This window comes from Etheostoma spectabile, chromosome 2 (assembly GCF_008692095.1).
Source record: "Etheostoma spectabile isolate EspeVRDwgs_2016 chromosome 2, UIUC_Espe_1.0, whole genome shotgun sequence".
Classification (NCBI taxonomy): Eukaryota; Metazoa; Chordata; class Actinopteri; order Perciformes; family Percidae; genus Etheostoma; species Etheostoma spectabile.
Window position 1 is genome coordinate 20,880,332 of NC_045734.1, and position 15,112 is coordinate 20,895,443.

General features: G+C 41.2%; 1 protein-coding gene across 9 annotated transcripts in view; it reads right to left on the reverse strand.

Moving 5' to 3' along the window:
- The window catches only part of add3a (adducin 3 (gamma) a), a 103,620-nt gene that overhangs the window by 11,086 nt on the left and 77,422 nt on the right, over positions 1–15,112 (reverse strand). For all 9 annotated transcript variants that reach the window (XM_032525781.1, XM_032525795.1, XM_032525772.1 and 6 more), the window contains 10 exons: positions 14,288–14,426; positions 12,793–12,944; positions 12,381–12,461; positions 6,579–6,728; positions 5,689–5,832; positions 4,722–4,820; positions 2,676–2,852; positions 1,100–1,351; positions 371–475; positions 100–186 (listed from right to left, as the gene is read on the reverse strand). In XM_032525781.1, the coding sequence (XP_032381672.1) occupies positions 100–186; positions 371–475; positions 1,100–1,351; positions 2,676–2,852; positions 4,722–4,820; positions 5,689–5,832; positions 6,579–6,728; positions 12,381–12,461; positions 12,793–12,944; positions 14,288–14,426 (1,386 nt within the window). The remainder of the gene's footprint in view (positions 1–99; positions 187–370; positions 476–1,099; positions 1,352–2,675; positions 2,853–4,721; positions 4,821–5,688; positions 5,833–6,578; positions 6,729–12,380; positions 12,462–12,792; positions 12,945–14,287; positions 14,427–15,112) is intronic.

The window sequence follows — 15,112 nt, forward strand, 5'->3', positions numbered from 1 at the left end:
TAACCCACTGTTTGCCACCAAATCAAAATCAGTCCAGAAAACCATGTCAATTTATATTCTTTTCCCAATATCTGAACATCAAAAAGTGGATGTTCTTACACGTCGTGGTTCATCAACAGGGATGCCTGCAAGGTGCTGAGAGCGTGGCCCCGATGACATCATATCAAACTGGTTTTGCTCTCTGATCTAGGATAGGAAAAAAAAGACACATTAATGTCATCAGGAAGCATGAAACGTGAACAGTGACTCTGACCAATTTAAAACTACGGTCAATACAATCCAGAGCTCGAAAGTAAATGACTGACATGGTAAATGCTGTGTAACTTCACATTTAACAATTCTGACTGAGAGGAAAGAGTTAAAGACTCACTTTGTTCCTCTTCTGCAGCACCTCACTGGGGTCTGTGTTGAGAGGGACAAACTGATTGGGGTCCTCAATCCGGATCGGGGTTCCCGTCTCCTCTGCCTTCATCCACTGTGGAAGTGAGGCAGATCAAAACTGTCTGCTCAAAATAACAACAACCTAGCACTGTAAAAATACATAAAAACTCTATTGTTATTATTGGATGTAACCCTATTTTTTCTTCTTTTTTTAGATTATTTTCTGGGCATTTTAGGACTTTATTTATATAGGACAGCTGAAGACACGAAAGGGGAAAAGAGGGGTACATGCAGCAAAGGGCCACAGGGCGGAGTTGAACATGGGGCCACTGCGTCACTAAGTTAAATGCCTCAAAGGTACAGTAAGTAACAACCACTCGTGCAACTGAACCAACATAAACGTAGTTCTCTGTTCACCCTGTAGATGGCGACCTAACATTAGATCTTAAACACTGAGGAACAACTCCAGTGAAAACAAAGTGGTCAACTCATTAAACTTGATGACAAGTCAAGCTATGATGTTCACTTTGTCACTTCATGTTTAGGTCTATTATTTAAATCCATATTCACGTGTAGACACACAAACTACATATGTGATTAGAAACTCCTAAGAAAAGACTTCTTACTCACTTCCGCTTCAAACATTTAGAAATTAGAATACAACCAAAACCATTATCTTTCCTCATGTTTTTCACATCCACACGAACACTCTGCTCACCGTGGTTGTTCGGCTGTTGTAGCGCTCTTCTCTGCCCTCCACGCTGACCTTGGTGTAGCTGTTGGGCGAGTTTAGCCAGCGCGTCTTCTCCCTCTGCTGCCGCTGCTGCAGGAACTTGAAGGGCAGCCGTGTGGCGTCCCCGTCCTCCTCAAACATAAAGGCTGTGACTGTGGCAGGGATCTCCACGTCGCTCTTGTGCCTCGGCTTCTCTCGCATGATAGGGTGCCTGTAGGCATGACCTGTCCTGTAGCCCTGCAGCAGGGAACAAGAACACACCAACAGTTTGTTTTCTTGGATCTGAGAGGATTTGGTTTGTTGTGCAATGACCAGGAAACAAAACCTCATGGCCACACAGGAGGTTTATTCAGTCTGTTGTATTTATGTATTTATGTAGTCGCTCTTTGACTTTTACTCCTACATCCACTCCATCTACTGTTGTAACATCCTGTTTACCCAATAAGGATCATTAATTGTTTTAGATAACATCATTTTTTTCCCACCAGGAGGAGCAGACATTTGCGTTTATTCTGTGACTTTTCCTTCCCGTAACGCTGGTTGAGCTGCCAGTTTCACAGTTAGTTAAATGGAAAAGAAAGAGAGGACCAGTGCTGTGACCATGGGGTTTCTGGCAGCACAGAGGACAGAGTCAGAGAGCCATTTCCTGACTGCCCTATTCTCTCTTGTCGCTCTCCCTCATTCCCCCTCTTCCACTCATGCGTCACCTCTTTAACCTCATCATTTCTTTTCTCTCACACTCCCATTCCTCCCCACTCTCTTCACAAAAAGAAATAAGGAAGAGAGGGAAAGAAAGATTAAAAAGCGTGGTCTGTGAGAGAGGGAGCCTGAAATAGGGATACAAGAGAGAGAGACAGACGACAAGAGAAGCTCAGACAGAAAGAGAGCAAAGACATTTACCAAAGATAGCCACAGCAGCTCTTTGTGGTGACGCAAAATTATCATCACTCCTCTCTTCAAAACACATTTTGCCTAAACCCTCTTTCCCCGAAATTTGAGTCATTTAAAAAGAATCTCTCCTTCCTTCAACTTTGTCTGTTCTGTGCATCCCAAATAACATTTGCCAGTTTAACAGTACCCAGTACTCCTGTATCCCTTCTATTTTCTGATAACACAGTTTAAGTTTATGTAGGGGGCGCTCTCTTCAAACTCTGTTCTCCCTCAGGTGCAACAACTGCACATGGAAACAGAAATGTAGCCTACTATAAAACAAACCACAAAGGATTTCTCCCAGAGAGGACATTTAAAACAAATGTAATGCCTTTATGAAATGTTTTTAGGTTGTGCCACTATTGTGTTTTTTTTTAATGAATTACAAAGAAAAGCCAAACAGACATTTAGTTTGACATATTATCACTTTAGGATTGGTTTTGTAGAAAAATGATCTCTAAAAAGACGACAATGTGCTGTATTTTTCATGTAATTTGTAATATTTGCCTCTGAGCTTATTTCTACAAAAATCAAACACAGAAGTCATTGAACGAGCTTGAGGTTTAGTAATGACAGATAAGTGCTTGTTTCACATGTACAAATCTTCTCACTTTGATGTATGTGGACTCACCATGTTATCCAGCATCCTCATCAGAGACTCAAACTCCAGCTCGCCAACCTTCCACTTGTATTGTCCACCCAAGTTGACATTTTCCGCTGTGGCTACGTCAAACACTCGTGATGTGTACTTCTCCTTGTCCAGCACTATTAGGTTGTCCACGCTGCCAGCACACGAGATAGCATTCACCTAAAATCACAAAATAAGGATAGGGAGAGAAGCGCGTGAGTCTCTACAGCCGACTGATAGCTTGTAGAACATATATTCTATCACCAAATTCTACCTGTGGCATTAGATAATTGACCTAAAATGAGATAACGCAGGAAAAGACTTTGACCATTTTCCATGCAGAAGAAGGACAAAATTTACCAAAACCAAAATGAGATACCCATCAATCTAAAGTATCAAGGAATATACAGTACATGGCATACAACAAACATGGTGGGGGGATTTATTTATAGAAATTAAGCTGGGCTTTGCAGGATGGATTAATGTTTTCTTTTGCTTGACCGGGAGGAGTCAATCAGGAGATTTGGTTTGCCTGTTACAGCAAGGGACACAACAACATCTCTTAAACCCTCCGTACAAATGAACACAAAGATCTTGCAAGCGTCCAACAGCCAAACAGCAAGGCAATCCCACACATAACAATAACTTAATACATCACGAGATCTATTATAACTCTGCCACTGCACAACACAAATGACGACTTAATTTAAAAACATTCTGATATCTATATGTCTGCTTACAAACTGTAATTATGTCATTATGTGACCCCCTTCTTTGTCATCACTCGTTACGTTCAAAATGTGTTCCTTTGAATAGATTTAAACAAGGGCTGAGATATATATCAATAGCATATCGATATTGTGATATGAGACTAGATATCGTCTTAGATTTTGAATATCGTAATATCCTGATATGACATAAGTGTTGCCTTTTACTCGTTTTAAAGGCAGCATTAAAGTAGAGGGATGTACTTTTCTGAACTTACTAGACTGTTCTAGCTGTTTTATTATTCTCCGTTTCCCCACTTCAAGGTCAAGGTCAAAGTTTATTTATATAGAACATTTACAAACAGTCACTACTGCCCCAAAGTGCTGTAAAAATATAGATAACAACATAAGATAAAAGCATAATAAATAACCAAATAAAAAACCCTTCTTAAACAGAATATGCAAAAAACAATAAAAAAAAAAAACAGATAAAAACTTTACTGAAAACCATCACAACAATAAAATGTCACAGCTCAGCTTATGTTAAAAGCCAGTAGAAAAAGATGAGTTAAAGCTCTGAATAGAGGAAGCTGCTCTACTATTAAGAGGAAGAGAGTTCCAGAGCTTAGGACCTGCCACTGAAAAAGCTCTGACCCCTCTGGTTTTCAGTCTGGATCTGGAACAATCTAAAAGCAACTGGTCAGCGGACCTAAGGGCTCTGCCTGGAGTGTGCAAAATCAGCATATCAAATAAATATGATGGTGCCAGTCCATTAAGAGATTTAAAAACAAACAATAAAATCTTAAAATGGATTCTAAAAACGACAGGCAGCCCAGTGGAGAGACGACAGTACAGGGGTGATGTGGTCACTGCGCCTTTTTCCTGTCAGCAGGCGTGTAGCTGCATTCTGAACTAATTGTAATCGGCAAACTGAGAACTGATCAAGGCCAAAGTACAATGAGTTACACTAGTCCAGGCGATTTGTGATCAGGGCATCCACAACTTTTTCCAGTTGGTTATGGGGCAGGAAAGGGTTGACCCTCCCAAGAAGTCAGAGCTGAAAGAAGCTTGTTTTTACCAATGAGCTAATCAGTTTATCGAGTTTAAAGAATTAGACACTTAGACATTATGTCCACACTCATGATTAAATAGCTATATCGTATTATTTAACACATGATTGTTCTTTTAAGTACTTATAGAGACAATAAAATCTGTGAGTCAGGCAGGCAAGAAGCTCTGCTTCTTAGACACCCCTGGTTTGGTATGGCGTGTGGAAGAGGACGGAACAAAACTGTGGGGCAGCTGGAACGCAGAGTGTGTGTGTGCGTTGGTGAGTGTGTACCTGGATTTCGCAGACATAATGGGCATTGTAGATGTAGTGAAAGGCCTCTTCGATGGTCTCCCCAAGAGCAACCACACCGTGATTTCTCAGCACCAAAACCTGTGAGACACACACACACACACACACACACACACACACACACACACACACACACACACACACACACACATACACACACACACACACACACACACACACACACACGGTGGTGATTAGGTACAGCAGAGCATTCAGATCAAACAGAGTCTACAGGTCCATTATTTCACAAGTTAACACCAAAAGTGATTCCATGTACTAAGGGTTGGGCCACTGGATGACGACAGCAGGACCTGGCAACACACCGCCAGTGGAAATTACCTTCACTTCCCTAAATGTTTGCCAATTTAAATACTGTTGAAGTCTGATCTTTTCAAAAGAAACCAAGAGCAATTATACATGCAAAAGCACATGCAGAAACACAAATAAGGAGGGGCGGAAGGTAAGTGACATCTCAACAGCATTTGCTGGTTTGACGGTCTTGATACTTTCTTCTTCAAAATCACCCACACCCTGATAATCAGTTAATTTCTCTTTCATGACTGCAAGGACAAGGAACAAAAACACTCCTTCCCTGAGCATGTTAAAACACTTTCTACACATCACAGGCTTGGTTTACGTTTTCTAAAATGTTAATTTTTTCATATTTCTTTATTCTGTCTGAGTGAGTGTTTTCTTTTTATCAAAGAGGGTGCATAGTTAAAGGAACACTTTGACATTTCATCTGCAATAAATGAGAAGATCAACACCACCCTCCATGTCTATGTAGTTAATATGATGCTACAGCCAACCAGCTGAGAGTGGTATCAATCTCATTTAACTGCTGGCAAGAAAGCTAATTAGGCATATTTCTAGTAAGCAAGCAACTTCTTTCCAAACAATGAGGGCGGCCCAGTTGGGAGACCTTGCTCTGTTTCCTTGGTTTTCTTACCTTGGCTGTAGGCCCCAGGGCTTTCTGCAGCTCTCTGCGCTCCTCCTGGTCGTCCAGGCTGCCCTGGTAGTTGTAGTAGGCGATATCACCCAGGACCAAGGACTCCTGGCTGATAGGAAGGATGCCACACTTCATAGATGACACCTAAAGCAGGAGGAAGGTCAGAGACATATAAGAGATAAGAGGCTTTGACAGATGTGTTACAGCCATTTTCTTCATCTAAAGCGCTAGTCGCACGGGATAGATTTTACTTGAAAAATTACAGAGGACAGGGGAATAAGTACACAGAAGATCTCCGCAATTATTGTAAATTACTGGAGGTTCCCAGGTAACGCTAGTCCTGTGCATGTAGGGTGCAAGATGCCTTTGTAAAGAACACTTTACAACTCTGCACTTCTTTGATGCCGGCAGAGACAAGGCACCTTTGTTGCATATCACAAACGCTTTCCATAGCAGGTCCTTTTACAGACCAGTATTCCTTTGCATATTCACATTATTAATACAATTATTATAGAGTATTAAAGTGGATAAAGATGAGATGTTTTTGATTCCAGGATGAAATTCACAAGCTACCTGCCAAGTCAAGCTTCTGCTGTTATTTTGTCTAATGTAACTCAAAAGTAACTCAAAAGTAATGTAAAGCACTACAATTCAGGGAGAGTAATATGACGAATTACTCGCAAATGACAGTAACTAATAACCTAAAATGTATTACATTTTGGAAACAATTTGCCCAACACTGGATATAATGCACTTTTTAAAATTTCTAAACCCCCCTGAAACAACTCAACTCAGAATCCAACATTTTATTATCACATTCCCTGTCAAAAAGAGCTTCAGGTGTTCTGCAAGTTAATCGGGTGCTTTGACATTCATCTGCGTCAACTCACAGCAGCTGTGGCTGGAGTGTGCACATGTATGATGCAGCGGATGTCTGGGCGCATGGAGTAGATGGCAGCGTGGGGACTGAAACCTTGGGGGTCGACTCTCAGGTTGGTGGAGCCCTGTTCGATCACTTCCCCGATAATGTTGACCTTCACCTGGGGAAACAAAGGGGAGGAGACAATGTCAGTGAACGTTAGATGTAAAGTTGTTAATACCACAAACGTTTCCCCTTTTTTAACTGGTTCAAAAGGAACTCAAACAAAAGCTGAGCAAGCTTTTTGAAAACTTCACAGCAGCATCATCTAAACGGCCCTCCTAAGAAAGGGGGAGAGGGAATATGATGAGGCTGGAGGGAGTCATACTGGATAACTAACTGTGATCCTGATCACTGTAATTGAATATTCCCAGGCACTAAAGCACATCTAGAGACTGACATAACCAGATCCACCACCTCGCACACAAACACAGAGCTGGTACATGTAACAAACTTCCTTAAACTAAACAGTGATAAAACCGAACTCCTCCTCGTAGCCACCAAATCCACCCTATCCAAAATCAATAGTTTCACTCTACCAATCGACAACTCCTTGGTCTCCCCTTCCCCTCAGGTCAAGAGTCTGGGCGTCATCCTCGATTCCTCCCTCTCCTTTCAGTCACACATAAATAATATCTGCCGGTCTGCATACTTCCACCTACGCAACATTAACCGCCTCCGTCCGTCCCTTACCACTCACACTGCCTCCATCCTTATCCACAGCCTCGTCACCTCCCGCCCTTGACTACTGGAACTCCCTCCTTTTTGGCCTTCCTCAAAAATCCCTTCATAAACTTCAACTTCTTCAGAACTCAGCAGCTCGTGTCATCACCAGAACCCCCTCATTTCATCATATAACCCCGGTTCTTCAGCAGCTCTATTGGCTTCCAGTTCAATTCAGAATACAATTTAAAATCCTTCTCCATACTTTCAAAGCCATCCATAACCTTGCTACACCATATCTATCTGAACTCCTACACATTGCCGTCCCCTCCCGCTCCCTCAGATCTTCCTCCTCCATCCACCTCACTGTCCCCCATGCTCGACTTATCACCATGGGGAACAGAGCCTTCAGCCGCTCTGCTCCCCAGCTCTGGAACTCACTCCCGCCCGACCTCCGCAATATCAACTCTCTCCCCCTGTTCAAAACTAGACTAAAAACCCATCTGTTCCAGCTCGCTTATCTGTAAATACACTGTTCCTGTTTTGTTTTGTTTTTGTTTGTTTTGTTTTTTGTTTTATTTGTTTTGTTATAACTACTTACACTTTCTGTTCCCTGTATCTGTCTTTTATTGTCTGTAAAGCGTCCTTGAGTGTTAGAAAGGCGCTGTTAAATAAAATGTATTATTATTATTATTATTATTATTAACTAAGAAGACATAAACACAAGTCAAAATAAATCAGCATTAACGACAGAAATTACATTATCATCGGTATATCCTCTCTTTCCGCTCTTCTCCAGTGTTACCAGGAAACATAATATAGTCAAGGATTGACATGATGTCCTTTACTATGACAACTTCATTACCAGCCAGTTAGCAGTTATTAGATTACAGGATGGGAGAGAAGAGTGATGGAGGGAAAGATAGAAGTAGAGATCTGGAGGGAAGAGTTAGATAACCAGAGAAAATGAAGACAGATAACTGGACAAAGATACTTAGGTATAAAACCTGAAGAAAGAGCAACTGTTTGCAGATGTCGGTTCTTGCTGTGAAAGCTAATAACAAACAGCCAACACAGCTTTGCCTGCAGACCTTGTACAAAGGCTTCTGTGATGCAAACCAGAACCTACAAGCTCACATTTCTCTTTCACAATAAAAAGTTGTAAGTGTGTTTTATGACAACAGTAAAGGGCATCCATCATCCATTCTGAAGCTAATAAAAGACACCCAGTTTAGTTAAATATGTACAGTGTCAATTTTTTCTAATCATGTGCTTCACGTCGGCTGCACTTTGCTCCTTCCTTCAGAAGAATTGGGTTCCCTGGAGTAACTTATTAAGCAAGGGAACCAGGGAAGGCTTGCTGCAGTGAAATCCGGGAAAGCAGTGTCTGCACAATGCCCTTAACAGCCTCTTTAGCATAAAACTGGTGCAACAGGACACCAGAAGACCGAATTACAAAAAAAAAATCGAAATTTACGAAAAAATCGTTCACTGATGAAATAAAGGTAAAAAGGCATTTATGTGAAGGTCTTTAAAGACACACACACTCCTTCCTCTGAATCACCTGTAACAAATCTCATTTTCCACGGGAGAAGCCTCATACCAACATCATATAAATTGCATAAATTTTTTAAATAATCAATACTTAAATGGTAATTTCGTTTCCCATCACCAGTTTTCACAAGTTTTGCATAATTATATACAAGCGGCCAAAATGGGTTTTCTAAGGAGGGTGGCTGGCGGCTCCCTTAGAGATAGGGTGAGAAGCTCAGTCATCCGAGAGGAGCTCGGAGTAGAGCCGCTGCTCCTTCGCGTTGAAAGGAGCCAGTTGAGGTGGTTCGGGCATCTGGTAAGGATGCCTCCTGGGCGCCTCACTAGGGAGGCGTTCCAGGCACGTCCAGCTGGGAGGAGACCTCAGGGAAGACCCAGGACTAGGTGGAGGGATTATATGTCCAACCTGGCCTGAGAACGCCTCAGGATCCCCCAGTTGGAGCTTGTTGACGTGGCTCGGGAAAGGGAAGTTTGGGGTCCCCTACTGGGGCTGCTGCCCCTGTGACCCGATACGGATAAGCGGATGAAGATGGATGGCTGGATGGCATAATTATATAATACACATCCCAAACTAATGCATTAGTGAATCTGGCTTTACAATACAAAACAGCATGAAACATGTACCGTATATGTCTACAAATTAACATGTGTTTTGGTATTGCAATTACAATTAGAATAATAAAAAAGATTGATTAATTAAAACAGCAGGGTGGAGTCCACAGCTTGCGGGTATCTCTGGGTCAACTCGGGATAAAAAACTGACTTTTTTCTTTTCTTTTTTCTTTTTTAAACGGACACATGGTTGTTTGGATGGATGACTGTCTATTGATATTTTATCCAGCAAAAGAAAGTGAAAGGGACTAGCCGAGCGTAACTAACAACCGCCGTTTTTGTCTCCACACACAGCCAGAGCCGCAGCCAGCTGTCAGGCGATCAAACATTGATTGGTTTAAATCACATGTCCAGTATAATTTCAGTTCAACCTGTCACGTTCTTCATAATGCAGCTCCCTCACACCATCGGTGACACCCTCGACCTACTGCTGAGAAGGCCTCCGACAAACATAGCACTTCTAATTATAAAAAGATGCCAAAGGACGTGTCTGAAAGAATCTGAAATGTGACTCGGCTGAATAGGCCGAATAGTACCATGACGAGCAAGTGTGGGCAGCTGAAAATTACATATTCTAGACGTTTACCTTCTGACCCTGTGATGCGAGGTCCATCTCTATCATTGCACTGACACCAAACTGTTTAGCTTAAAAGATCAATGCAATGGACAAACCAAAAACTCAAATGACCCTGCCTTCACCTCAGAACTCCAGCAGACAGATTGAGAGGGTGAGGCAGATGGAAACTAAACTCCAGCTTTTCTCTGGCGCTACAGCCTTCACCCAGGTCACCCCAGCATGACCTCCCAAACTCTTTATTCTGGATGACTTCCACTTAATCAACCTGTTTGCGCTCTAAACAATTGAACTCAGCCATGCAACTATAGAGATCCCTGGATCAAAACAGGCTGAAGAAGAAGAAGAAGAAGAAGAAGAGGAAGAAGAAGAAGAAGAAGTAGAAGAAGAAGAAGTAGAAGAAGGGGAGGAGGTTAGCGAGAAGAGTGACACCAAGCAGCGACAGACCGCCATCAAAACACAAACAGACTAAATCACAGTCAGGTCAATTTGATGGTGCCAGACAACATCCTTTTGGCACGTCTCCTAACAGTTGCAACTAAAACACTAACACTAAAAATTCTGAATGTGTTTGTCTTTCACCCGTTTATGGTTTGTACAATTAGTAGCAGTGAAGATGCACTAGGATTTTTTCAGACCTAAAACCAAGAAATGTTGCAGGCAGCTACTGTGTGCAGCATTACTATTGTTAAAATTGTTCATTTATTTTATTAATGAAATTTTGCATATTTGTGTCCTCAGAGGTTTGACAATTGCTGCTAAGTGCACTAAACTTTATTTTTTCATTGGAAAGTTTGTTTGACAAAGTTCATTTAAAATATTCTTTATACATTATTTATACAATATACAGTATGTTTTTACATAATACATCTGTCTTGCCTTGCCTTGCCTTCACTCTCTTTGAATCAGCTGGAACTAAACTTCAGCTGAGATTTCATGCCTGCCTGCCAACCACTCCTGCCGGTCAAACAGTGGAATCTGCCTGTCAGCAGTATTGCTACTACATCCAGCAGTGGACCCACACCTGCAGCCATATTAAGCAGGTGTGTGTGTGTTTGTATGTTTGCACAGGTGTTAAAGATAAAGTAGGAGAGAAGTACACAAAGCAGAGAGAACAGAGGAGAGAAAAAGACAGAAGATATTATTCAAGTGCTAAGTGACTTTTATGCAAACTTTGGTAATGTCACAAAACATAAAAAGCAAATTGTGCGGGAGTTATGTGTAGCTTTGTTTGCTTTATGCACACGAATATTTCTGTCTGAATATCAAACAAACCACATCCACCAGAAACATGAAAGGCATTTCATGTTTCTTCATGGATGATAGGGCAAGTTTGCCATATTTTATGGATTAAACCATAATTAGTGTTTTATATATGGAAACACGTAAAGTTTCACAAGTTGGAGTTGACAAAAACAGTATTTTCCAAAGAAAAATTAATGTTAAAGTGCTTTTTGTGAATTAAATCTAAACAATCCTTTGGCTGGCTGGTCATGCCAAGTATACTGTACGTCATTAATTTATTCAGGTTATTAAGTATGTCTACAAAACTATTCATGGCATACATTCTGTTATTAATACCACAAGTCAGGGTGTCATATCTTGTTTTTAACACTGAGAAAAACTAAATATTTATGTCTGATACATTGGAATGAGCAGAAATAAATAATTAGAACAAGAGCAAGAGGAGACATGAAAAATAGATGGAAATAGAAAATGAATTGCTATCTATTGACACACCATGGAAACGCGGTGCTATGTGCAGACAAACAACCTAAACCACAATATTAGATGACTTGTTGGCAAAGAAACAGAGAGGAAGAGAGAGAGAGAGACGAGAGGGAGGAGAGAGAGAGGAGAGAGAGAGGAGAGAGAGAGAGAGAGAGAGAGAGAGAGAGAGAGAGAGAGAGAGAGGAGAGAGAGAGAGAGAGGCAAGTTTTGTGGTGACAAAAAAACACTGAAATGAAGTTTACTATTTTCCCTTTAAACAATTCCAGGAAGCAAATTAAGCAAGTAAATACCTAGTTAATTAAGTGGAAAAGCATTAGCCCTGTCAAATGAAGGCCAAAAACTTAATAATCAGAGCACTGTGGCAAACATATACTGACAAGGTCACAATGTTATTTGTTTTACTCTAACCAAGGGATTGCTAAAGTCAAAGTTAAGCTTTAAAATCAATTCCTAAATAGTCTCTTGCTTGTGTGTGCGCGCACACACACACACACACACACACACACCACACACACACACACACACACACACACACACACACACACACACACACACACACACACACACACACACACACAGTGTATATACGTATATATAACCAAATAACATTGGGAAGGGTCCACAGCTTCTCATGTCTCTTACCAGGTTTGACGCAGACGCCTCAGAGAATGACAGTCCTCTGGGGAGGATGAGGATGTGGTCTTGCTCTTTACTGACTCGAGCCTTAGAAAAGAAAAGGTCAAATCACTTTTTCACTGGGGTACGAATTTGATTGAAATTTGGCAGCAACCAAGTCAAACTTTGAAAAACAAAAACAGCCCTTAGTAAGGATTGATTATTCTTATTGTTTCTGGTCAAAAGTCAAGTGAGCGACAAGTCAAAAGAAAATCTGTCTATCATTATTATTATTATTATTATCATTATCATTATTATTAGTTTTAGCACACTGCTTTTCTTCTTTGTCAAAGTGAAATGGGAATCCAGACATTCATTGATTAGTTAGTGCATTGATTCAGTTTTTGAATGCAGTCGGGCTCTTGGTGTGGCGTCTTACTGTGATGTAGGAGGTGGGGAAGTGGGCCCAGCTGAACAGGTCCACCACTCTGTGGAGGCTGGCCAGTTTACAGCGGGTCAGCTTCTCGCCTTTCACCATTGTGCTGGATTCCATTCCATACATGTCGTTGATGGGAGTGACCATCCCCAGACCTTAACGATGTAATTATCAAGGTTAAAGGGAAAAAAGTATGCATTCAAGAAAATAGTACTAGTCGTATTAAAATTACACTTTTATCCTCTCTTCCTAACGACGACAACAACAACAGGCAAACAGGGCCACTGTCAACATCTGTGTTTTTTTAATGATGTATCTGACACATCGGGCTCCACCTGAAACACACTGAGGTGATGTAAACACCAACCTTTATACTTTGTTTACTGTCAAGGCTTCTTACACTTTCTAACAATGGGCAAGGAATCTAATAAAGAAAGAAGAGCCATTACTCATCACATACGTCATTGGTGCAAGCCTGTAGGATTCTACATGTTTTTAATTGTAGAGCAGAAAGAACATTATCCATAACTAACCAACCATCAAACTGTGTTTTATATAATTCAGGAGGGCTAACATGCCAGCACTATTGATATTTATTTCCTATGTTTGTCACGTGGTGACGCTAATTGCTACCTTTGCTTAGCTAACGTTAGCCAGCAATGTCTGTGTTGAGGCATCCTACATTAATTTGGAGATAAATCCCATTAGTAAGACATAATCCTCGTTCATCCATGTTGGGGAGTGATAGCAAATGTTAGATACAGCCTCTCTAGCTTAATCAATGTCATTATTTATGTGTCAGACCTGCCACGTTTGGTCATGATGTAGCAGCTATCTTGGATCAAACAGGGGCTTGAGTTGAGCTATATGCATCTGCTTAAATGATGTTTGGAGACCAATAACAAGAAAAACAAACACGCAGAGTTACACAAAACATCAATCACCATCACGTTAAGTATTTTATTTTGTGGAACTATTTTTCACACAAAATGGAAACAGCACAGATATAATGGGTTATAGTGACTTGTCATGCCTGCCCCATTAACTTCAGTAGAACAAACCAAAGTCTGGCACCCATGCAAAATTCTAATGACGTATGGCTCTTCCTTCTTTCTAAGATTCCTTGATTATGGGTTAATGCTGACCTGAACTACTATATTGCCTTTGACATGTAATTCTGCATTAGTTGTGCATTCCAGCACTGTGATTGAAAGCAGACTTCACATATGGGCTCCTGGACAGAACTCCAAGATCAAAAAACCAGAGAAGTATGCGTAGCTTTTCCGGAGTCTGGGGTTGGGTTGTCTTGGGGTATTTATGCCCTTAAGCCCACAAAGCTCATGTTTGGATATGGATCTTCTCTCTTCAAATATTGATGCCGTGGGGTTGTTTTCAGTGCAGTGCAAAGCAGTTGCACCTTGGGCAAAGATGATATGTTTTGCTAAATGTTAGTGTCTTGTTGCCCAGGGTAAAGTGCCACAGCACTATGAGCACTTACTGAGGGGGGAAGTGTTGAAGCCAGCCACAGTGCTGGCCATGAAGAAGTCCGCAATCTGTCTGAGGGCCAGCAGGCCGGTGGGGTTGTTCCCCTTCCGCTGCTGTTCCTGGATCAGACTCTCCAACTCCTCTTTGAAGGCCTGAAAGAGAAGAGAAGACAGAAAGAGTTGAGAAGATATGATGTGATGTGTCAAAAACTATAGAAACTGAACCCTCAGATTTTTCTACATGCAGACGGGAAAGCAATTTTTCCAACATAAAAAAGACTATTTGGATTAATTTTCATATGATAATGTTTTTATGAAACATCACTCAATATTTTTATGCTATGAAAACATGCCTTTGAGAACTTCAAGTTACAAGATTGGACACCTCAATCAAGTATTATGTAGCTTTAATTGTAAATAAAAGATAATTTATTTAATTTTGAAGATGGAGCTTTAGCTTTCTTGAACTATAATGATATCTAAAAAAAAATGAAAAGACAGGGAGAGATGATGGTGAGACAGATTAGAGTTGGAGGGAGAAGGCAGAGCAGGGGATTAGTGGAGACAGGGATGAAAAAGTAAAAAAATATGGGAACATTAAGAGAGACAGGAAGAGAGGGAATAAAGAGGGAGACGTGTTAATCACAGATTAGACATGCTCCTCTGGTGTCAATCTCAATCGTCCTCAAAGCGCTCTACAAAGCTGGATCAGGATAGGTTGGCTTTCCCAACAAGCTGAGTCAGGATTGGCCGTCCGGCTAGCTCACTGCCTGCGTTTCGATTGGCTGCTTGGCTTGGAGAAAAAGAGAGGGTGTGTGTGTGTGTGTGTGTGTGTATGT